This window comes from Papaver somniferum, chromosome 1 (assembly GCF_003573695.1).
Source record: "Papaver somniferum cultivar HN1 chromosome 1, ASM357369v1, whole genome shotgun sequence".
Taxonomy (NCBI): domain Eukaryota; kingdom Viridiplantae; phylum Streptophyta; class Magnoliopsida; order Ranunculales; family Papaveraceae; genus Papaver; species Papaver somniferum.
Window position 1 is genome coordinate 49,701,338 of NC_039358.1, and position 25,076 is coordinate 49,726,413.

At 39.0% G+C, this 25,076-nt stretch overlaps 2 protein-coding genes across 2 annotated transcripts; both read right to left on the reverse strand.

Moving 5' to 3' along the window:
- Positions 1–13,778: 13,778 nt before the first annotated feature.
- LOC113286122 (exocyst complex component EXO70A1-like) lies at positions 13,779–19,073 on the reverse strand. Its single transcript, XM_026534830.1, has 3 exons — positions 18,229–19,073; positions 17,465–18,003; positions 13,779–14,702 (listed from the first exon to the last, which is right to left on the reverse strand). The coding sequence occupies exons 1-3, from the start codon at positions 19,039–19,041 to the stop codon at positions 13,916–13,918; spliced, it is 2,139 nt and encodes a 712-aa protein (XP_026390615.1). The 5' UTR covers positions 19,042–19,073; the 3' UTR covers positions 13,779–13,915.
- Positions 19,074–19,132: 59 nt separating this feature from the next.
- On the reverse strand, positions 19,133–20,864 carry LOC113286133 (IAA-amino acid hydrolase ILR1-like 5). Its single transcript, XM_026534839.1, has 2 exons — positions 20,393–20,864; positions 19,133–20,286 (listed from the first exon to the last, which is right to left on the reverse strand). Exons 1-2 carry the CDS (start codon positions 20,747–20,749, stop codon positions 19,333–19,335), a joined length of 1,311 nt encoding a protein of 436 aa, XP_026390624.1. The 5' UTR covers positions 20,750–20,864; the 3' UTR covers positions 19,133–19,332.
- Between the last annotated feature and the right edge of the window lie 4,212 nt (positions 20,865–25,076).

Below are 25,076 nucleotides of genomic sequence, written 5' to 3' on the forward strand. Positions count from 1 at the left end.
AAGCAGGGGAAAGTCCACAGGGAGTGGGAGCACTATAAGAGAAACCTAAGCTAACAATGGTGACAATGCAAGGCAAAACAATATGGCATACAAAGTGGCAGAAGTGAAGAACCAAAGCAGCAAGGAAAACAGGCAAGAACCAAGGCTTGGAAGCCAAGGGCAGAGGTGAGTTTGTGCACTGACTTCAGTGCACAAAAGGCTTCAAAATGCAAGAAAAAAAAGGCAAGAAAATAAACTGAACTGAAAGCACACAGAACTGAACTTGAGTGACTGAAAAAAGAAAAGGAATTGTGGCTAAGCTAAGGCTTAGATTCCACCTTGTGTCCTAATCAAATAGCATATTCCTAGGTTGAGTTGAGTCCAATGCATACAATAGAAAGGAAAGAAAAACAGCTTGCTAACAGAAATACCCCTAGTATTGACTGTCTTTTGACAGCACAATCAATCACAAGCAATCATAACACTGCTTTCTTCCCAATGCACAAGAAAAACAAGCATAAGGCATCCTATCCTAGCAATCTACCATTTGACAGTGCACCAAGGCTTCATCACAGCCTTGGCTTGTTGCTAATTAGCTCATACTACACATGTTAACAACATCAACGTTCATCACATATGATAAATTAAACACAATAATCAACATTCAAGATAAAAATCAAAACATCACAACTTTCACTGTTAACTGCAGAGATGAACTGAAATTTGGAATTGCATAAATTTTGTTTCAAGTTTCTACTGGCTAGTCCAGAGAGCATCCCCCCACACCAAACATTACAAATTTATACTCCCCCTATCAGAATTAGGGTTCCAACCCCTTTTCCCCAAAAACAGAAAATTAGGTGAAATTGATTTGCCTAATGTGTTGAGATACTCACTCCATCTCGTCGACCCACTCTCCAATTACTTCTCTTCGTTCATCTCATGCTCCAATTGTTGCTTTAACATCACTTATATCCCCAATTTCTCACCTAGGGTTTCAGTGAGAAGAAAGATGAGAAATTGGAGAAATCAGTGGTTGATAAAGAGATAGGACGTGATGGTAATGATGGGTTTAGGTGTGGTGGTGGTAGAGTGATTTGGGGAGAAGATGGTGGAGTGATTTGGGGAGAAGATGGTGGTACTGTTGCAGAGAGGGGGGGAAGATGGTGTCGATGGGGTTTGAGGAAGGGTGTGTTTGGCGATGGGTATAGGTATTAGGTACTAGGGTGTTGAGCAGGTGTAGAGGATTTTGATGTTTCGCGAAGCTGGACCGATGGATGGGAAGATGGTAGGTGGATCCAATGGCGATACGGAGGTAAGCGTGGAGCGACCGTCGGATGAAGGGATGTAGCAAAACGGACGACCCAAGATGGAGATGGGCGTTGCGATGTAAAGCGGGGGCTTCGGAGTTTGATGTGCGATGATGGAGCGACCGTAGGATGCTGAAATGCTTCGATCTGACGGCTGAAATCCGAGACGGGCTTGGATATAGAAAATGGGTTTGGGTAAGGGTTTTGGGCCTTGGGTATGCCAAGCCCATATCTTCTTTAAGAACAATTCTTCCTTCTTGAGCCCATTCCTAGCTTTTTGGTCTTGTGCGCACCATTCTTGCGGCTTCCTTGCGTAATTCCTCCCGGCTTTTCACTACTTTTCTGCTCTTTCCGCTCCGCAATTCATCCAGACTTTATTTATTACCTAAAAATGCAAAATTAAGTAAGAAAAATATTTATTCTTGAAAACAATGAAAATACAGAATATGGGATAAAATGTAGAATTAATGCAAAAGATGAGTTAAATGCCAACAAAAAGGGATAAATATATACATATTTGGCACTCATCAAATACCCCCAAACCTGAATTTTACTTGTCCTCAAGTAAAACAAAACTAAGGAAATCCTACTATACCACTGTCGCTGGTCTCTCGAATGCATTTAGCGTATGCACTAAGCCTTTTAAACCACTAAGTGTCCCTAGTGGACGAGTTGAAGTCTCGTGAAGGTTTGCTTAGAACGTACCTACAAAGTTCTAGGTCAAAATATAAGCTCAGATTCCATCAAATGTGACATGTGCAAAACAGTTTAAGCTCACAGCAAAATGGAGATGTCAATCTAGCTATCGAAGGCACAATCCTAGCACTGATAACAAAAAAAGACATGTGATAAGAGTGTAAAGTGTATCTACACATGTGTAAAGAAAGATCTGAAGTTATGACTACTAATCACCAAGAGATAGTTTCTCAGGCTAAGAACAAGGTCGAAATCTAGCTAGCTGTCCGGACTTTACGAGAATTGTGAATGAGTTGGAGGTATTTCACAATTACTCGCGTTGTACATCAATGGCATACACCCTCCTTGCTTATTACAAAAACAACAAAATGACTATTTACATGACTCTTATTTACATTGACTACTCTTTTTATTTTTGGAACAAGAGATGATGGAATTGATAAATACTTGATTTTTTTGTATTTTCTGATATTTTTTTCTTTTTTTTTTTTTTTTTTTTTTTTTTTTTTTTTTTTTTTTTTTTTTGAACAAGGAAACACTTTTGATACATATACAAAAGGAAACAAAAATTACATGACACTTTGCAAGAGGTAGCCCTTTTTGATGCACCCAGTTAAATTCGATGGTTGTCTTTCTTAATGTAACCTCCACCTTCTATCCCAACCAACCAAAGAACAAGCTAGTCAAGTTTCGTTCAGTATTCTAAAGTGATTGGCAATCGTAACTTCCTATCAAACACCTTGAAGATCGAGGCCATACATGTATTGGTAGATCGTGCGCGTGCAAATTTCTTATCACTATGTGAATTGTGCTAGAATCAGGGTGCCTAAATATCTAGACTAAGACTCCTAAAATTACATATTTGCACAAGAGTCAACATTTCAAGGTAAATGAGCTCCATTTTTATGATTTTTTTTTAATTTTTTTTTTGATTTTAATTTTTTTTTTTTTGGAATTTTTCAATTTTTTCAAAAGAAGAAGGAGTTCGTTTTCAATTATGGAAATTATCATGGTATCTACTCTATACCCCCAAACCTAAACTAAACATTGTCCTCAATGTTTCAAAATATGGAAAGAATTATAAAACAATATATGAAGAGGAACATGCTGAGTAGAGTAAAAGGAGAGAGAATACCCGATTGTACGGCGAGCTCGATTAAAACTCCGTTATTCAAGGCAAAAATCCATCATATTAGGAGTCACAATGGATGAGCACAAAATATATACAAAAGGAAATTTAACTAACACATTATCTACAAGAAAATTTGGTTTTTAATGGGATTGGACTTTTTGGAAAAAATTTGGTTTTGTTGGGAAACATTTGGTTTTGATGGGAAAACGAAAAATTTTGGTTTTTAGGGAAAGATTTGGAAAACTTTTTGGTTATTTAGGGAAAGAGTGGACCAGTTTAGTCCACATAGACTGGGTCCTCCAGGTTGGTTGTTTCAATGTCGGGTGGAAATGGCTCAAGGAATGGCTTTAATCTCTGCCCGTTGACTTTGAAAACGTTCTTGTTGGAGACATCCTCCAGCTCTACAGCTCCATGAGGAAAAACTGTGCGTACTAGGTACGGACCCTTCCATCTGGAACGCAGTTTTCCTGGAAAAAGATGTAATCGGGAGTCATACAGCAAGACTTTCTGACCAGGAGTGAAGGATTTGCGTAGAATACGCTTATCATGAAACATCTTCATCTTCTGCTTATATAACTTGGCACTATCATAAGCCTCATTTCTCAATTCTTCCAACTCGTTGAGTTGAAGTTTCCTTTGAATTCCAGCTTCGTCCAGAGAAAAGTTCAGCTCTTTGATTGCCCAGTAGGCACGATGTTCTAATTCCACAGGTAGATGGCACGGCTTTCCATACACTAGACGATAGGGGGACATGCCAATTGGTGTCTTATAAGCTGTTCTATAGGCCCACAAAGCATCATTCAATCTCAATGACCAATCTTTCCTGGACGGGTTGACCGTCTTCTCCAGAATGTGCTTTTTCCCTATTAGACACTTCCACTTGTCCACTAGTCTGAGGGTGGTACGGAGTAGCAACCTTGTGAGTTATCCATACTTGCGTACTAAAGACTCAAAGTGTATTGCGAAAATGTGAACCGCCGTCACTGATGATAGCTCTAGGGGTACCAAAACGTGAAAATATGTTCTCCTTTAGAAATGAAAGTACCACCTTGTGGTCATTTGTTCTGGTTGCTATGGCTTCTACCCACTTAGAAACGTAATCAACTGCGACTAGGATGTACAACTTGCTGTCAGACATGGGAAATGGACCCATGAAGTCTATCCCCCAAACATCAAAAATCTCCACAATCAAAATGGGGTTCAATGGCATCATGTTTCTCCTCGAAATGCTTCCTAGCTTTTGACAGCGTTCACAAGCAACACAATAATCATGGCAATCCTTGAACAATGATGGCCAATAGAATCCACACTGCAAGATCTTTGCAGCGGTTTTCTTGGCACTGAAATGGCCTCCACATGCTTGGTCATGACAGAAAGATATCACATCTTTCTGTTCAGTGTTGGGGACACATCTCCTAATGATTTGGTCTGGGCAGTACTTAAACAAATATGGGTCATCCCAAAGGAAATGTTTGACTTCAGCCAGGAATTTAGAGCGGTCTTGTCTCGACCAACGTGAGGGCATCCTACCTGTAGCGAGGTAGTTAACAATATCAGCAAACCAAGGAAGGTCTGAGATAGACATCAGCTGTTCATCTGGGAATGATTCTCTAATCAGCTCAATTCATCAATAGACTCTAAAGTTAATCTAGACAAATGATCAGCAACCACATTCTCACAACCTTTCTTATCACGGATTTCGAGATCGAATTCCTGTAATAAGAGTATCCATCGAATAAGGCGAGCTTTAGCATCCTTCTTGGAAAGAAGATACTTCAAAGCCGCATGGTCTGTGTATATGATGATCTTAGACCCTATCAGATAAGATCTAAACTTGTCTAATGCGAAAACGACGGCAAGCAATTCCTTCTCGGTAGTTGAATAATTGAGTTGGGCATCATTAAGGGTTTTGCTAGCATAGTATATCACATATGGTAGTCTATCAACTCGCTGTCCTAAAACAGCACCAACAGCATAATCAGAGGCATCACACATAAGTTCGAACGGAAGCTTCCAATCGGGTGGTCGGACTATAGGAGCGGTGGTGAGAAGGGTTTTTAATTCCTCCCATGCCTTCACACAAGCAGCATCGAAATTGAAGGCAACATCTTTGGAGAGAAGACTGCACAGAGGTCTGGAGATTTTGCTGAAATCTTTGATGAATCGCCGGTAAAAACCAGCATGACCTAGAAATGATCTGATCTCCTTCACAGAGCAAGGTTGTGGTAGATGTTGAATGAGGTCAACTTTAGCTTTATCCACTTCAATTCCTTTTTCTGAGATGATGTGTCCTAGAACTATTCCTGAATTCACCATAAAATGGCATTTTTCCCAATTTAGAACAAGGTTCTTTTCTTTACATCTGGATATCACGAGGGCAAGATGCTTCAAACATTCGTCAAACGAGGAACCAAAAACAGAGAAATCATCCATAAAGATCTCGAGAAAACTATCTATCATGTCAGAAAAAATGCTCATCATGCAACGCTGAAAAGTAGCAGGTGCATTACACAACCCGAAGGGCATACGTCTATAAGCAAACGTCCCAAATGGACACGTGAATGTAGTTTTTTCCTGATCTTCTGGAGCAATGTGAATTTGGTTATAACCGGAAAAGCCATCTAGAAAACAGTAGTGACTGTGTCCAGACACACGTTCTAGCATTTGGTCAATGAAAGGGAGCGGGAAGTGATCCTTCCTTGTTACTGTGTTCAACTTCCTGTAGTCGATGCATACTCGCCATCCTGTGGTTGTACGAGTAGGGACTAATTCATTCTTGTCGTTCTGAACTACAGTAATGCCTGACTTCTTAGGCACAACTTGAATGGGACTAACCCATTTGCTATCGGGAATTGGGTATATGATACCCGCATCAAGTAGTTTCAGGATCTCTCCTTTGACTACATCTCTCATGTTAGGATTAAGTCTCCTTTGCATTTCCCTAGATGGTTTGGCATTCTCTTCAAGGTTAATGTGGTGCATGCAAATGGTGGGACTAATTCCTTTGAGATCTGAGATGGTCCATCCTAAGGCCTCTTTGTGTTCCTTAAGTACTTCTAAAAGCTTACTTTCCTGTTCCGTGTCTAAACATGATGAAATAATGACGGGTAAAGTATCAGAAGAACCTAGGAATGCGTACTTCAACGTACTAGGCAATGTTTTCAATTCAAGCTTGGGTGGCTCAACAATGGATGGAATAAGCTTGGAATCAGAGAGTAAGGGTGGTTCCACTTCATATTTCCTTTCAGTGATGTCCATTTGAGGTACAGATTCGAGCAGAGATAGGACGTCACTACAGTATGCATCATCATAGGAATCTGGGTTAAAGTTCTCCATACATGCTTGAAAGGGGTCGACGGATAGAATGTTAGTCAATGAATCTTGCATTAATCCTTCAATCATATTAACTTCATGCACATCATCATCATCAAGATTCACAGGTTGTTGACTAATATCGAACACATTCAATTCTACCGTCATGTTGCCAAAAGACAGTTTCAACACTCCATTACGACAATTAATGATCGCGTTGGACGTAGCCAAGAAAGGACGTCCTAAGATGACAGGAATGTGACAGTCTGGGTTTTGTACAGGTTGAGTGTCTAAGACAATGAAGTCTACGGGAAAATAGAATTTGTCAACCTTGATCAAAACGTCTTCGACCACTCCACGAGGAATCTTGACAGATCGGTCTGCCAGTTGTAGAGTGATAGATGTTGGTTTCAACTCCCCAAGACCTAACTGCTCATAAACAGAATATGGCAGTAGGTTAACACTTGCACCTAGGTCTAATAACGCTTTATTGACCGTGTGTTCTCCTATAGTGCAAGAAATTGTTGGACATCCTGGATCCCTAAACTTGGGTGGAGTTTTGTTCAGAATGATGGAACTCACCTGCTCAGCTAAGAAAGCACGTTTTTGCACATTGAGCTTGCGCTTTTGAGTACACAAGTCTTTGAGGAATTTGGCATAAGCAGGGATTTGCTTGATTGCTTCAAGAAAAGGAATGTTGATGTTGACTCTCTTGAACAGATCTAACATCTCATTGTAATGGGTACTTTTCTGTTGATAGATCAATCTTTGAGGAAATGGGGCAACAGGAGAATGAGTTGGCAAAGGGACATTCACAGCAGTAGAATTGTCAGATTTTCCAACTTGCTCAGGTTCTTTGGTTTTCTGGGGTTGTGGAGACAGCGTGGAATTTGTATCAGATTCATTAGGTTCGCCCACGTTGTTCTCGATGACTTTACCACTTCGGAGGGTGGTAATGGCATGGATTTGATCGGGTGAGGTTTCAGTGCAGGATGTTGTGCCTGTTTGAAATATCCTCTTTGGATTTTGTTGGGGTTGGCTCGGAAGTTTACCCTTTTCTCTCTCACACATTTGATCCATCTTTTGATCTAGATTTTTCTGACTTTGCATCAAACTCTGGAACATTTCCTCTAGGGTGGATAATCTCTTGTCGGTATTGTGTTGAGGATATGATTGTTGTTGAGAGTTTGATTGTTGTTGAGGGTTTCTCGGGTGTTGATAACCTTGATTGTTCTGATATCCCTGATTGTTTTGATAGCTCTGATTGGGTTGAGATGGTCCTCCCTGAGTGGGTCCTTTTGACCATGAAAAGTTAGGGTGGTTTCTCCATCCTGGATTGTAGGTCTGTGAATAAGGGTTATGCTCTGGTTTTTGAAACATGGCATGTGCCTGTTCAAGCCTAGATTCCTGGACTGCAAGCAAATCGGGACAATTTTGGAATTGATGGTTGGGGTCGTTACAAGCAGCACAAACAGACGAAGCGACATGTTCTCGGAGAGTAGTGGTGGAAGGTTTTGAATTTTTATGTAGTTCTAACTCTTCTAATCTCCTAACTATTGATGCCATGTTTGCTCTTCCCTCAAAATCCGCTTCAATCCTAAAAGCCTTTGCTTCGGATGTAGTCTTTCTGGTTTCACGGATGGATTCCCACTGTTGCGTCTTTTCAGCTACTTCAATCAAGAAGTCCCAAGACGTCAGCAGTTTTATCTACGAATAGACCATTACACATCGACTCAACCGTTGTTCGGGTGGACACATCTAGACCTTCATACAAAATTTGCACAAGTCTCCATTTTTCAAAACCATGATGGGGACATTGGAGCAATAATTCATTGAATCTCTCCAGTATCTAGCTAAGGTCTCACCTTCTAATTGCACAAAGCTATTCAGACTTTGACGAATTGTCGCAGTCTTGTGGTTCGGGAAAAACTTTTTGAAAAACTCCTTTATGAGGTCATCCCATGTCATGATGGATTGAGGCTGTAAAGCATAGTGCCAGGCCTTTGCCTTATCTTTAGGGAGAAAGGAAAGCCTTAACTTTAGGGTTTCGTCGGACATTTGAGTGAAACGCAGAGTTCCACAAATTTCCTCGAATTCTCTCACGTGGTGGTACGGGTTTTCATTCTCAACACCTCTAAAAATAGGAAGCATCTGTATTGTGCTTGATTTCAGCTCATAATGGCCATTAGCCTCGGGTAGCACAATACAAGAAGGTTGACTGGCTCTAGTTGGGTACATATAATCCTTGAGGGTACGGGGTTCTCCCATTGTTTCTGGTTGATCTGGACTGTCTCCCTCAGAACTTAGAATTTCGATAGGTTCGTCTGGGTTAATTCTAACAAGTCTGTTTGTCTGGTCTCTGTAGGTCACAATCATGTCCTAGTAGGTACCTTAACTAACATGTTGGTCAGACAGAGCAATCGGAAACAATTTGGCCCACAAGGGTTATGAAGATTTGGTTTTGAATGGGTGTTGGACTAACAAGGGATTTTGGTTTTTGGTTTAAAGTTGGGCTTTGGAAAATTTTTTGAACTAAACCTAGCATAAATTAGCATAACTCATAAAAGAAAATAAAAACAATAATAATAACTAAGACAAGCCCATAAAAAAAAAAGAAAAATAAAAGAAAAATAAAAAAAACAAAAAAATAATTACAGTCCCAAATATAAAAAAAAAAAAAAAAGAAAATAAATAAAATTATTACAATCCCCAAATAAATAATTAAATTAATTATTACAAGCCCGAATTTGAATTTAAATGAGGCCCAAGTGGGTTAACTCATGGGTTAGGCTTACTTGGTTTTTGGAGGGAAGCCCAAAAATAGGCTTTTAGTCCCCTTTTAGTTGCACAGCCCAGTTGGGCTTTAGGATCGTCCTAAGCAGCTCACGCTCAAGCCCAGCAGCAATTGAAGTGACTCAGCAACACAGGCCCAGCAGAGTCTGCAGCGAAGCCCAGCTCAGTTGGTTCAAGCCCAGCAACAAAGGTTGGAACAGAGCCCAGCAGCAAAGGTTGCACAAGCCCGGCAGCAAAGAAATAGGCGAGCCCAGTTGACAGCTTCAGTTGGCAGCCCAGTTGGCAGCAGCAGGCTTTGGCAGCAGCAGGCTTTGGCTTGGCAGCAGCAACAGCACAGCACAGCTTGGCAGAGAAGGCACCAGCAGCAGCAGCACAGCCAAGGTGGTACCTGCAATGATCACAGAGTGCAAAGATAGTCAGCCAAGATAGTCAGGCCAACCCTGCAAAGATAGTCAGGCAAGTGTGCAATGATCTGCTGCAATGATTGCAAGCAGAGGGTTGCAATGATAGTGAAGCAGGCCTGCAATGATTGCAAGGCAGAGATGCTAATGGAACTCAGCAGTGGCAACACCACTCCCCGGCAGCGGCGCCAAAAACTTGGTGTGACAGGCAAAACACACAGAAGCTTGCAAGTATACAAGGCCAAGTTTATAATATAAGAGGAAAGCAGGGGAAAGTCCACAGGGAGTGGGAGCACTATAAGAGAAACCTAAGCTAACAATGGTGACAATGCAAGGCAAAACAATATGGCATACAAAGTGGCAGAAGTGAAGAACCAAAGCAGCAAGGAAAACAGGCAAGAACCAAGGCTTGGAAGCCAAGGGCAGAGGTGAGTTTGTGCACTGACTTCAGTGCACAAAAGGCTTCAAAATGCAAGAAAAAAAAGGCAAGAAAATAAACTGAACTGAAAGCACACAGAACTGAACTTGAGTGACTGAAAAAAGAAAGGAATTGTGGCTAAGCTAAGGCTTGGATTCCACCTGGTGTCCTAATCAAATAGCATATTCCTAGGTTGAGTTGAGTCCTATGCATACAATAGAAAGGAAAGAAAAACAGCTTGCTAACAGAAATACCCCTAGTATTGACTGTCTTTTGACAGCACAATCAATCAAGCAATCATAGCACTGCTTTCTTCCCAATGCACAAGAAAAACAAGCATATGGCATCCTATCCTAGCAATTACCATTTGACAGTGCACCAAGGCTTCATCACAGCCTTAGCTTGTTGCTAATTAGCTCATACTCAACATGTTACAAACACAAGCATTCATCATGCAAAATAATCAACATTCAAAACAAAAACACAACTCAACTGTAACTAGAGAACTGAAATTTTGAATTGCATAAATTTTGTTTCAAGTTTCTACTGGCTAGTCCAGAGAGCATCCCCCCACACCAAACATTACAAATTTATACTCCCCCTATCAGAATTAGGGTTCCAACCCCTTTTCCCCAAAAACAGAAAATTAGGTGAAATTGATTTACCTAATATGTTGAGATACTCACTCCATCTCGTCGACCCACTCTCCAATTACTTCTCTTCGTTCATCTCATGCTCCAATTGTTGCTTTAACATCACTTATATCCCCAATTTCTCACCTAGGGTTTCAGTGAGAAGAAAGATGAGAAATTGGAGAAATCAGTGGTTGATAAAGAGATAGGACGTGATGGTAATGATTAGGTGTGGTGGTGGTAGAGTGATTTGGGGAGAAGATGGTGGAGTGATTTGGGAGAAGATGGTGGTACTGTTGCAGAGAGGGGGGGGGGGGGGGGGAAGATGGTGTCGATGGGGTTTGAGGAAGGGTGTGTTTGGCGATGGGTATAAGTATTAGGTACTAGGGTGTTGAGCAGGTGTAGAGGATTTTGATGTTTCGCGAAGCTGGACCGATGGATGGGAAGATGGTAGGTGGATCCAATGGAGATACGGAGGTAAGCGTGGAGCGACCGTCGGATGAAGGGATGTAGCAAAACGGACGATCCAAGATGGAGATGGGCGTTGCGATGTAAAGCGGGGGCTTCGGAGTTTGATGTGCGATGATGGAGCGACCGTAGGATGCTGAAATGCTTCGATCTGACGGCTGAAATCCGTGACGGGCTTGGATATAGAAAATGGGTTTGGGTAAGGGTTTTGGGCCTTGGGTATGCCAAGCCCATATCTTCTTTAAGAACAATTCTTCCTTCTTGAGCCCATTCCTAGCTTTTTGGTCTTGTGCGCACCATTCTTCGCGGCTTCCTTGCGTGATTCCTCCCGGCTTTTCACTACTTTTCTGCTCTATTCCGCTTCGCAATTCATCCAGACTTTATTTATTACCTAAAAATGCAAAATTAAGTAAGAAAAATATTTATTCTTGAAAACAATGAAAATACAGAATATGGGATAAAATGTAGAATTAATGCACAAAAGATGAGTTAAATGCCAACAAAAAGGGATAAATATATACATTATTTGGCACTCATCACATGTCCAATAATTTGAACAATTTCTGAGGTTCCTTACTACTCCCAGCTACTCCTCCACCAAATCTAAAGAAGACTGCCATGATTTTATCAGTGATTCGGACGAAACATTCAGCCCATATTAGTCCATCCATGATTTCAAGAAAAACTTGGTTGCATAGCTTCTTTTATGACACAAAAACAGTTTCACTGCTAATTGGTAGTGTTGAATCCATAAGGTAATTGATGTTTCTAGAGTTACCCATTCCATTTTATTGATCTCTTGAGGTGTGTATCTCCTGAGATAATCTAGATTTAATCTCATTAATGCTTTTGCAGCTCTTTTGTACCTTGCATGTTTCATAACAAATAATGATCACGAAGTCGTAAGTTCAAAACAACAAACTGCACATGCAATTAGATAATACAGGTTCATCCCGCATCGCTAAATCTGCTTACCAAAAATGGCCCACTTGGAGCTCTCAATTCCGTGGCGCGGCTGCTCAATGCTAAATGAAGGGATTGGCCGAATTCACAACACCTACGATTTTTCATTCATGTACTCGCATATTAATCTTATCTTATTGTATATATTATAATAAAGAATACCTTCTTTTGGTTGGTCACAAAAAGACAAAATAATTTGGTGTCACTTTGATATTACTAATATGACCTTCAATATCAACACAATACCACCACACATATGTATTCAAGGTAATAACGTACATTATATCAATATTTATATACTCACTTGAATGCCATTGTTCTAAAAATATTTCAAAATTTTTGAAAAAATCGATATTTTCAAAATACACATCCCATTTTTATAAAATTAATATATTTGGAAAGTTCTTTGAATTATCTATTTAACGAGTACAAATAAGAATATTAGATTTTTATTTTACGATTTCTTTTTCATTCTTATCAAATTTGGTGTTGTTATAAAACTCAAATTCAAGCATGTGCATCACACATATGTTTTCACTGAAACAAGTGATAACTGAAACAAGCGGTGATTTTGCAATTACCTTGAGATGTCGATACAAATATCCAAACAACCATTTCTAGTTAAGGTTTCTAAAATTCTTCTAAGCATCCGAACCTCCAACTCAGATCACGAATTACATCATCTGTACTAGTTATCGCTTGATCACTACCTTCTCCGTCCTCATTTACCACTTCATGACCCAAAAATAATGCATGATTTAATTGCAACAAAATGCTCTCATATTTATCTTGCAAAGTTAGTAAAGCTTCATCGTTCCTAGTTTCATAAAGTGTTTTAAGAGTAACAAGTGTTTCCCTCAATCTCTATATTCTTAACTGATTAGTAGATTTTTTTTTACTCAAGAACTCAAATGTTTCTTGAAGCTTCTGAATAGCAGGCTCACACTCTTGACATACAAAATCAATAGCTGAATTAAGCTGATCAACACAATCAACATATTTGATTAACTTATGCAATCTCTTCACAGGGTCTATATTTTTCGTTCAAAATTTTGAACCAATAGATAGAAGTTTGTGCTGAAGAGATTCAGCTAATTTGAAGCTCTTTAAAAGTGTTAAAGCAGGTGTCATGGCTCTATTGATTCTAGTTTCTAAGGCTTTTGCTGTCATGGCATGGGTTTGCAGCGGAGTTATTGATTTTGATGTTGCAAATAGAGTTTCTTGCAATAAATCCAAACGTGTATCCATCTTTGCTAAACTTATTTGCATATTGACTGATATTTGAAGTAATGATTTTAAGTTTGAGCATGAGATTTTAAGTTTGTTAATCTCTGGGTCTTTCATATTTCCACTCCATAGTTTTGTCAGAGAGAAAAGATAATGAGTTGGGGTGTTGTTTAAATGCACATTACTAATTTTTATTCTCTAGAACTATGCATTAATTTCTGGTAATTAAAGCATATAAAGTCAAAAACCTTAATTAAAATATTTTTAATTTATTTCGGCATAGGTGTCGTGCAATTTTAAGACCTTGGACACTTGCACTTGAGATGATCTAAGATCATAGTTGGGGTGATGGGAAAATCCGAGGAAAATGAGATGCCACGTGGATTATGAAAAAAATAGGGAAAGGGAAGACAATGCTGATGCATCCTCAGCAAGAGAAGCCCTAGATACCATAATGACAGACTTGATCCCATTTTACAATATTATCACCACAAACTTACACATCACAGCTACATGAATAGAAAACCAAAAACTTGCATTGTAATTTTCAAGTTAAACCTTATTATACAATACACGAATAAATTTTACCTTTTAAATTCCTTAATCTCACTAGACCCATCAGCAGAACCCGGGTTTCTTCCACCTAATTGATCGATCAAGTGTCGTCGTTGAGTAATGTTCGGATTCCCTCTCGCACTAAACACTTGCACTAACATAGCTTGAACCGAATCCGGTGAAGGAAATGACCTCGCTTTAAGAACCAATGAATAAGTCTCCAAATATTCAACATAAACAGGTACAACCAAATTCACCGTAGCTTCTCTTAGTTGTTCTTTCAAATCTTCGTCAAGAATATTATAATAACCACCTCTATGTTTCTGCAAATTATCTTCAAAAGCGTTCTTAAAAGCTTCCATTTTGCCTCTTGCAAGAGCACTTACAACTTCTTTCTTAGTGTCATACTCTTTCTTCGGTTTTGCTCCATTTTCTAATAACTTCACGATAGGTCCCCAAGCCTGTCTCTGATACATATATGCTGATTCTTCGGCTACAGTTTTGTATTTCTTCTTCAATAATTGTTCTCCTAATATGTTTCCTAGTTCTGAATTTCTACTTCTCATGTAAATATACCAGTAAGTGTTCATCGAGAATACGTGAGGCAACACTCTGTCTTTGTAACGAGATTTCTTAAATTCTATATTCCTCTCTAGAGCTTCCATGACATTAGAAATTGCATCTTGTAGTAAATTTTCATCAGAATCTGGTTTTGATAAGAAACCTGCTTTCCACATTTGTTCAATTCGTATGACTTTTGCCATGGATGTTTGATATTGATCAGATGAAAGGTATTTCAGATAATTTACTGCATACCTGCAATAAGTAACAGAGTTAGTGTCATTTTTGCGAAACATTTCAGAATTGACTTGAATTGGTCCAGGGAGCGACTAAGGGCGTAGTTCTGAAATGGAGTTGCTCTGATACCAACTTGACAAGTATGATCTCTATACCTTGGTAGCTATTACTATAAAGGCGGAATTCAGTATAATAATAGACGAGAAACTAAGAAAACAGAACACAAGTAGTGATTCGAAGAAATATATCTTCTCTAGATTATGAACAAGAAAACGCTTTACAATTCTCTCTTTGTTACACTCACAATCTCTCTAAACAGTAGTGTTAGAGCACTGCTCGGTCGAACTCGCATGCGTTGCTATCTCAAGCATGTTTGTCAATGTTAGTGATCAAAACTATACGTCTTGATTTCTAGTCTACTATAGCTAAGTCTCGGACTAGGATAGAAAGTGTAGTTGAGCTTAAGACCTCCATGGCAATCATCATACAAGACGAAGAACTACTCAAGGAACTGGTGGAACTTCATCGACTAAGGGTGTAAATTGACACTAACTCTGTTAGTGAGCGAAACATTTCAAAATTGCACATGCACATGCTAAGGACGTAAATTGGGCCAAGCCGGGTGACCCAGTCCGCTTTGTAATCCAGGCCAGGCCGGAAGGGCCTCATATTCAGCTACCCAAAATGTCCGCCAAGCGGAGCAAGCTAGGTATAAATGTTTATTTTGAGGCCTAAGGTCTGCCCAAAACCCATTCTATTAACAGGCCAGGCCACGCAGGCCAAGCGGGCTACATCCTTTTGTACTTTTAAATTCCTATAATAACCGATTCCCTGTTTGGAATTTTGAGATTGGATAAACTATAATTTAAAACAATCTTAAGTAATAAATTTTCAAGATGTAGTATAGAAATGAAAATAAGAATTTTAATCCAAATTATAACCAAAACATATAACAATTTATGTTAATGTAACACTAAAATTTTTAAGAGAATTCAATCGGGTACTAGCCGGGGTTATTTGGGCAGGTATCAGGCCAGGCTAATAAATTTGTAGAAACTACCATATAGTCCTAGAAATAATATAATAGAGTTAGTTTAGTCCTGTTCACCCAGTCAACTATCTGTTTGGTCCTTTTTAAAAATATTTATTGTTGCTTAGTCCTAAAAATTATGGTTTGGTCCTAGGGTGGACAATACCTACGCGGGATGACATCATGGATAATGTAATTGCCTTTTGGTAGTAGCAGAAATATCCTTTTGAGACCATATATATACACACTCAATTATTAAAAGAGAAGGAAATCCTTTTTTAATTTGTTTTCACTCTCCTCTTTTTTCAGATCTACTTTCTCTTTTTTTTTTCTTCTTCTTCCTTTTGCTTATGAAGATGATAAAGACGACGACGAGGATGATGAAGACGATGACGACGACGAGAATGATGAAAATAATTGATTTTGTTATGTTTTTTCTAGGTTTTCGACGATGAAGATGATGATGAATGATGAAGATATTTTGTGTTCTTCTTCTCTGCTACTATTGTTGTTGTTGAAGATCATGAAGGTTTAAAGAATGAACTCTATTTTTAGATCTTTTTATTAGGTGTTTATTCGAAAAAATGAACACTGATTATTGTTGTGTGTTCATGTTAAAGAATGAACTCTATTCTAGGTTTGAATTAGTTTTTTTGACAGGTGTTCATTTTGACGAATGAACACTGATTTTTGTGCACAATAATGAACTTTGATTGGGTGTTCATTTTGACGAATGAACTCTGATTTTTGTTCATCATAATGAACAAAGACTGCGTATTCATTTGAAAGATGAACTCTGTTTTCAAACTTGATTTAGTGGTTTTGATTAGGTGTTCATTCGAAAGAATAAGCTCTGTTTTTTTGTTCATAATATATAATTTTTTTTTGTGTGTTCATTTTTTAGAATGAACCCCAATCTATAAAAAGCATTACCAAACATCTGATAGTTCACAGTATTAACTCCTACAAGAACATAAGTAGGAAGTTCAGAGTTCATCAGAGAGCATGAACTCAAATAAATAATTTTGGACATAGAAAAACTACGAAAATTAATGCTAAAATAGAACTCAAATAAATAATTTTGGACATAGAAAAACTACAGAAATTAATGCTAAAATAGAACGAAAGGGTATTTTTGTCCATTTTATATTTTCAAATAATTATGGACCAAAAAGAAAATGCATTTTCCTGCTGGACCAAATAGTCGTGGGACAACCTAAAAACGGATCAAACGATAATTTTTCCAATAAATTTAAGGGAAAGTCCGAACCCACCCATTTAAACTAACCAGGCCAGGCCGGCCAAGCGGCCCATAGAACTCCTACAGGAACAGGCATGTCAAGTGTTTTCGGGTATTACTTACAGCCCTATGCACATCTAACTAACCCTTGCACTTAAATTACAGTTTTCACCCGAAAATTATACTAATGCTCATCCATATATGGCCGTTTTTTCCGCAACACCATATATGGTGCAAGACTGCCACATTGAGGCAGTGGTAACTGGGGTGATTTTTAGTGGGCAAATTCATGTGTTATTTCTGGCCCCAAAGGAAAAGTTTAAGAACTTACTGGACTGTAAAATGGGGTCAAACCCTGTCAGTAGGGTGAACCTAATCTCAAATTGTTTCAACCTGATTTAGCAGTGAGACACTAGATAGATATACTAGGTTCAGGTAGACGGTGGATGGGCATTCTGTCAAACAAGATTACCAAACAAATAGTACAATGACTCAACAATATATGCATACCTGACAAGCTTAGGAACAGATCCGTCCTGAGGAGGAGGAAATCCATCATGATTTCCTTCAATTTGCAATCCAAATTCCCAAAATACCTTAGTAGAAGCATGGACAAGAAGTTTCTGCAGTTCTCTAAACCTGGAACAAATATCATTCCCTGCATCTCCATCAAAAATTTCCGAGAATTCAACTTCAAGTTTCTCTAAAGATTCAAACATGTCCAACAATTTGAACAGTTTCTGTGGTTCTTTACTACTCCTAGCTACTCCTTCACCAAATCTAAAGAAGACAGCCATGAATTTATCAGTGATTTTGACGAAACATTCAGCCCATATTAGTCCATCCATGATTTCAAGAAAAACTTGGTTGCACAGCTTCTTTTCTGACACAAAAACAGTTTTCACTGCTAACTGAAAGTGTTGAATCCACAAGGTAATTGATGTTTCTAGAGCTACCCATTCCATTTCATTGATCTCTTCAGGTGTGTATCTCCTGAGATAATCTGGATTCAATCTCATTAATGCTTTTGCAGCTCTTCTATACCTTGCCTGTTTCATAGCAAACAATGATCACGAAATGGTGAGTCCGAAACAGCAAACTGCAAATGCAATTAGACAATCCTACTTATTCCGATGGAACACAAATTACATGCATTTGGATGTAAACGAGATGAGAAGTACATGGCTACACAAATGAAGGGTCTGGCCGAATTCACGGCGCCCACTATTTTGCATATTAATAGTAACAGAGACAAATTGTGATTTTGCAATTACCTTGACGAAGATGTCGATACAAATATCCAAACAATCATTTCTAGTTAAGGTTTCTGAAATTCTTCTAAGCACCTGAACCTCCAACTCAGAACCCAGATAATGAATTGCATCATCTCTACCAGTTATCGCTTGATCACTACCTTCGATGTCCTCATTTACCACTTCATGACCCAAAAATAATGCATGATTCAATTGCAACAAAATGTTCTCATATTCATCTTGCAAAGTTAATAAAGCTTCATCAAGCAACCCTTCATATCTCATAGCTCCAATCTCAGTTTCATAAAGTGCTTTAAGAGTAACAAGTGTTTCCCTCAATCTCTGTATTCTAAACTGATCAGTAGCTTTTGTTCTACTCAAGAACTCAACTGTTTCTTGAAGCTTCTGAAGAGTAGGCTCACACTCTTGACATACAGAATCAATAGCTGAATTAAGCTGATCAACACAATCAACATATTTGATTAACTTATGCAATCTCTTCTCAGGGTCTATATGTTTCATAGACAATTTTGAACCAATGGATAGAAGTTTGTGCTGAAGCGATTCAGCTAATTTGAAGCTCTTTAGAAGTGTTAAAGCAGGTGTCATGGCTCTATTGATTCTAGTTTCTAAGGCTTTTGCTGTCATGGCATGGGTTTGCAAGGGAGCTAATGATTTTGATGTTGCAGATAGAGTTTCTTGCAATAAATCGAAACTTCTATCCATTTTCGCTAAACTTATTTGCATATTGACTGATGTTTGAAGTAGTGATTTTATGTTTGAGCATGAGTTTTTGAGGTTGTTAAGCTCGGGGTCTTCATATTTCCACTCCATAATTTTGTCAGAGAGAAGAGCTAATGGGTTGCGGTGTTGTTTACTTTTGTAATGACTTTGAATACAGAGTTATTGGGGATGGAACGATGGAAACAAAGCAATTGATGAGGTTTATGTATCAAAATAGGACAAGAGAAAAAGGAAAATACCAAAATCTGGACGTGAGTAAGGAGGACATATGGCGTTATTAAACAAACAAGGACAACAATTTAGAGGCCGGCCGGCTTGTTGGTACCCACCTGAAGTACAAGTTTTGCCAAGTTATTATAGAAAATCTCTTACTGCTTCCAATCAAGTTTTCTGGTCCATTTCAACTTTATCTTGGTACTCAGCAAGATATAATTCCGTGATTGCTGTGTGTAGTGCCGCTCCAATTGGTAAAACATCTTCATCAACAAAAAAACGAGGGTTGTGGACAGAGTGAACGGCACCCAAATCTTCATTTCTAATACCAACCATGAACATTACACCAGGAATCACTTCTTGGTAAAATGCGAAGTCTTCACCTGCCATCACCTGAATTCCTGGTTTGACATTTTCGGAACCTAATAAAAGCTTACCAACGTTCTCTACATGCCGATGCAATACCTTGTCATTTATGACAGCTGGGTACGGAGGATGGCCTTCTATATTCATGTTTACAAAAGCATTGCATCTATGAACAGCTGCAACTCCTTCAATAACCTCCTTCACTCTTTGCTGAAGTTGGCGCAAGCCATTTGTGGTAAGACTCCTCAAACTACCCCCGAACTCAACAGCGCCAGGCTCCGATTCCACAGTTGCAACACTTCGAACATAAGTAACTGACAGAACCTGGCTGTAGAGGGGATCAGTTTCCCTAGAAATGAGCTGCTGTAGAGCTAAAACCGCAAACGATGCAGCAAGCACAGGATCCACCCTCTCCACAGAATTTGTTCCTTTTGCTTCAAATCTGACATGAAAGACATTCACTGCTGCTAATGCTGGTCCAGCAACAGCTACCATGCTTCCTGTAGGGTACCGGTATTCGACATGTACCCCAAAGATAGCTTGTGCATCACCAAGAGCACCATCCTTAATCATTTGAGCTGCACCTGCACTCCCTTCCTCTGCAGGTTGGAATATTAGCCTAACAGTTCCTTTAAGAAGATGTTTCCTTTGATTAAGCAGTTTTGCTGCTCCAAGCAGCATTGTAACATGAACATCGTGTCCACAACCATGCATTATCCCATCAACTTTACTCTTATGTTCCCACTTCACAAGTTCCTAATTTAAATGAAATCAAAATCAAAATCAAAATCAAACCCCCTTTCCTAAAATTTACAGAAATTTCAAATGAAACTAGGAAATGGGTTTCTGATTTGAGTATTACCTGTAACGGAATTGCATCCATATCAGCTCTTAGAGCAACAATTGGTAAAGAACCAGACCCAATTTGAGCAACAACACCAGTTTTAGCAAATGGGTATTCATAAGAAACACCTAATTTATCAAGTTCTCTTCTAATAAGAGCACTGGTTTTGAATTCTTGGAATCCAAGTTCTGGGTATTCATGGATTTCTCTTCTTATTGATGTTAACCAATCTTTGTCTTCCTTGGCTAATTTCATCAGCTCTGTTGAGTAACTCTCATTATAATAATAATCAGTAAGAAGAGAATAAGAAAAAATTAGAGGTAAAATCGACAGAAATACTACAAGAAGTATCAAGAGATTACCACCCAAACCCATGTATTGTAACAATTCAATCAAAAACAAAAACAAATTGATTCGAGTTGTATTATTTTTCAGCAACAGAAGATAGGATGAATTTTTTCTTCTTCTGAATAGACCTTTTTTTTTTCTTTTTGAGATTAGGTGGACTAGTTAAAGTAAAACAGAATCCCGATAAACTCTGGATATGGTTGTTACGGATGTTTTGCCGATTTTTACAATCCACGTCAGCGAGGGTGGTAAATATTCCCGGAATTTATCCACAAGTACTTTTTACCGTTATAACCAACAACGAGGGCAATGGAAATGAACCCAAAGGTAGGAAATGAGAGACATCTACATTTGAGTGTTTCCATTGTCTTGGCACAGAATCAAACCAGAATCATTAAATCGAACCGAAATCGAAAAAATTAAACCGAACCGAAATCATATTAACCCGGTGCAGTCATGGTTGTCAGTTTTGAAAAACCGACACCGTTGGTTTCAGTTTCGGTTGGCACCCAAAACCGAACCGAATAAACCGATCCTGTGACCAATTGTAGCCATAGATTTTATAGTAAGCTAATCATAGCCTTAGTTCTTAGGTCAAGTGGTTGGTTATGTTTTTGTCGAACATCTCATTCAATCTCGTCTTTCACTCCCCCCTCCTCTTCTACACAGTGAAGACTGAAAACTGCAGAGCTTCATCACCAGACTCTCAACACCACCAGTTCACCACCACCTTCTTTTTATCATCATCTTCTCTATCAGCTAGAAGTTATTTCAGATTGTAGATGGGGCAAAACGATTTGCTGGTTTTCACGGGATTGAGGAGACGACCGTACGGAGGAGACTCCTTGAATCGAGCGAAATGTTCAACCTCACACAGATGCACTGCAAGAAGGGAGTGCTTTGAATTCGAGAGATCAATCTGTAGTACTCCGGCCTAAACCAAGACAATGGCCGTTCCAGAGTAAATTCGGTCACAAGAGAGGATGGGTTGAATTGTAGGAGGGAAGCTGAGAAATGTGTGGAATCAATGGTAATCAAAGATTACGGGTGTGTTATGTATTCTGAATAAGATAAGTTCCGAATGATTGAAGTTGCTCTGTTGAGAGTAATTGCTCAATTGATGAGGTGTTGATCTCGTGTTGTCTGTGAGACATGAGATTCTTCTTATTGTTTTCAATCATGATTCAGAGACTTATTTATATTGCTGGAATTGTAGACACCATAATCCCATGAAGTGTCACAGTTGATGGAATCAAAGAGTGGGGAAATGGAAATCGTGTTTGAAACCAGTTGCTCATCGTGCGGAGACTTGGCCGATTTTCCATCCACTACTTTGTTAACTCCTTCAACTGATTGCACGACTTGCTCACATTCCATCGTGTGTATGAACACACGTTCCATAGACCGCCAGACCAAAACCCTAGTTAATATCCCCCAAGTGACACGATTGACGTCTCGTGATAAATTAGTCAGTTGTTGACTTCATGACTTTATGGGACGATGAGTCCATGTATTTGTTGAGTTGAACATGATTTTGCAAAATGTTCTGAGACTCATGAATTGAACGTGTCTGTTGAGACAGAGGTATAATTCTCACGTTGAGGTGAGCAAGTATTGCTCATTCGATGAATTGTTGAATATTGAGGGTTGAACCAATATTCCTTGGTTTGCGCAAATATTGCTCATCTGAACAAGTGTTGCTCATCTGATGAATTATTGGTAGCGTGACCAAAATAAAACATCTAATTTAGAATACGGGTAGTTTAACCGAGTATAATAAATAAAATGATGACCATGAGATCGTCGTAAAATTATTAGTGTTCGAATCTGGAATTATGATCCTAGGACTCAGAAACCCTAATTTGATCAATTGATGACCAATCGATGGTTTATTGAAAATTTAACAATGGACTGAAGGAGGGACCGGCTACATGGGATCATGGAGCGCCCATATGCTCGCGTGAGAAAATACCAAGATCTCCTGAAGAGTTGGTGAAATGAGGATCAAATGCTGGTTCAATCATTTCTCATATAATGCTCGTCTGAGCCTTAGGTGATAAAACCTAATTAATTATGGAGAGGTGAGGGACCGACCAAGGGGTCATGAAACCGGCCCTGGGTCGTCACGTAATCGACTGACGATCATTTTATGAAATTCCAAAATTATTTGGAAGAGTTTTGGACCTAATACGTGCAATTGCGCAAATTAGGTCAAATCGTGAAAATACGTGGGACCGGCTTCTTGCAAGCCAAAGAACCAACCTTGGTCGGTCAAGGTAACACGCTCACATCGCCAGGGTGTCCGTGTCTCAGTCCTGAGAATTTTGATATTTTCTGGCGTGCGTTTGAGCAACCATTTGAGAAATTATGACAAAATCAGGGTTTTGCTGAAACTGAGAAAACTTCATGAAATGAAGGAAAATAATTATAAAATGAACGAATAATGAGGCGTGGGACCGCTGAAACCAATGCATGGCCGGCGGCTAGTGACCACGGTCCCATGGTGCATTTTCCTAATTTTATATTATTTTTCATGATTTTATGAAAATAACATGAAATCAAGGAGTTTTTTTTAAAATTAAGGAGTTTCCTTAAAGTGAAAGAGTTTCCATGGGATCAAGGAAGCAAATAATATTAAAAATAATAAAATAAGGGCGTGTGGGACCGGCTGAGGCATAGTCGGCCGGCTGGGGCCCGGTCCCGTGCGTTTTCCCTAATTTTATATATTTTTATGTATTTTTTCCATGATTTGAAGGAATTTTCATAATTTGAGAGAAATACCATGAAATCAAGGAATTTCATGGGATCAGGGAAACCTTAAAATAACAATAATAAAATAAAGGGACTGTGGGACCGGCTAGGGCATGGCCGGCCGGCTTGGGCCCGGTCCCACGGGTTTCCCTAATTTTATGTTATATTTTTCATGGATTTATGAAAATACCATGAGATTAAGGAGTTTTCATGAGATTAGGAAAATAATAATAAAATAATGAGGAACCATGAGGTGTGGGGCCGGCCGGGATCAAAGCATGGCCGGTTGGCCAATAATCACGGCCCCACAATGTTTTTCCCAATTTTATATTATTTCCTCGGTGCGAAGGAAACACCATGAAACTGAGGAGTTTCCTCAAAACGAAGGATATTTTTTCAAATGAAAGGATTTTCAGAAGATCAAGGAAAATAACAAAAAATATGATAAAATATAACTGGCGTGGGATTGGCCACGGCACGGCCGGCCGGCCGGTGAGCCCAATCCCTCAACGCCTTGGTCGATATTTAATTATTTATTATTTTCCTTCCTATTTTGCATAGGTTCATCGCTTCGTCGTATTTTGAAATACTCGTTCGTGCGGTGATTGTTAGTGCATCATCGTTGAGTACACTTACACCATTTCAGTCGGGGCTTACTCCAAGGTAGCTCAGACGCCCGTGCGTTGAATATTTATTACTAACCCATGGAATTCTGCTGGGAAGAACCATAGATTGAAGTAACGAAATATTGCGAAAATATTTGAATATTTTCAGAAATTCAGTGGATGAATCCAAGAATTTAAGAATAATTAACTGATGGCTCTATACTGGCAGAGCAAGCTGTCTAGGAGCATTAATTATTCTGACATGAGCTTGATGGAGCTTCATATCCTTTATATAGTCAAGGAAAACTTGTTTTTTGTATCCTGAAGACGTTATCGCTCTATACCAGCAGAGCAAGCTGTCTAGGAGCCGTTAATCTCATGATTCTATATAGAAATAATTACTGAAGTGTTCAGTATTCATGAGATATGCCGTTGTCTAGCCGAGATACTACCTATCCGCATGTACTCCGAGAGAAAGTATTCTCAGTCAGAGATTCAATGAGAGACTCGTGTCTCAATACTCGCGTCTGATTGCTGGATCAGAAGTTCGTATAATTATTGATTTATGGTTTTAGCCTTTGTCGAAAATCCACCATCTATATTAAGTCCCCTTCTTAGTGAGGAAAGCCGTGTTCCTCAGTCAGCATTGAATGGTGATTTTCCGGTCATAACAATATAAGTAATTGAACTTAGGCGTAAGTTAAGACGTTACCGGATTTTGATAGTACGGGCAAACCATGACTTGAATGAAGATACCAGTGGCATGATAGAGCATCGTCTAATGAGCATAAATTGGTGTTGAACCGCTGATTTGGATGACGGGACCTTGGTCGTTTGGGATTCGCGGATCCGGGCCCAAGAGAGGAATCCGTTTTAGCGCGGACGCTCGTTCGTTCGTTAGTTTAAGAAACAACAAAATAGACCTGAGTCTAATGATAAATTTTTTTTCTATGAGCTTTCACGCAAAACAAAACTTTATTTTTTTAAATATGTGAGAT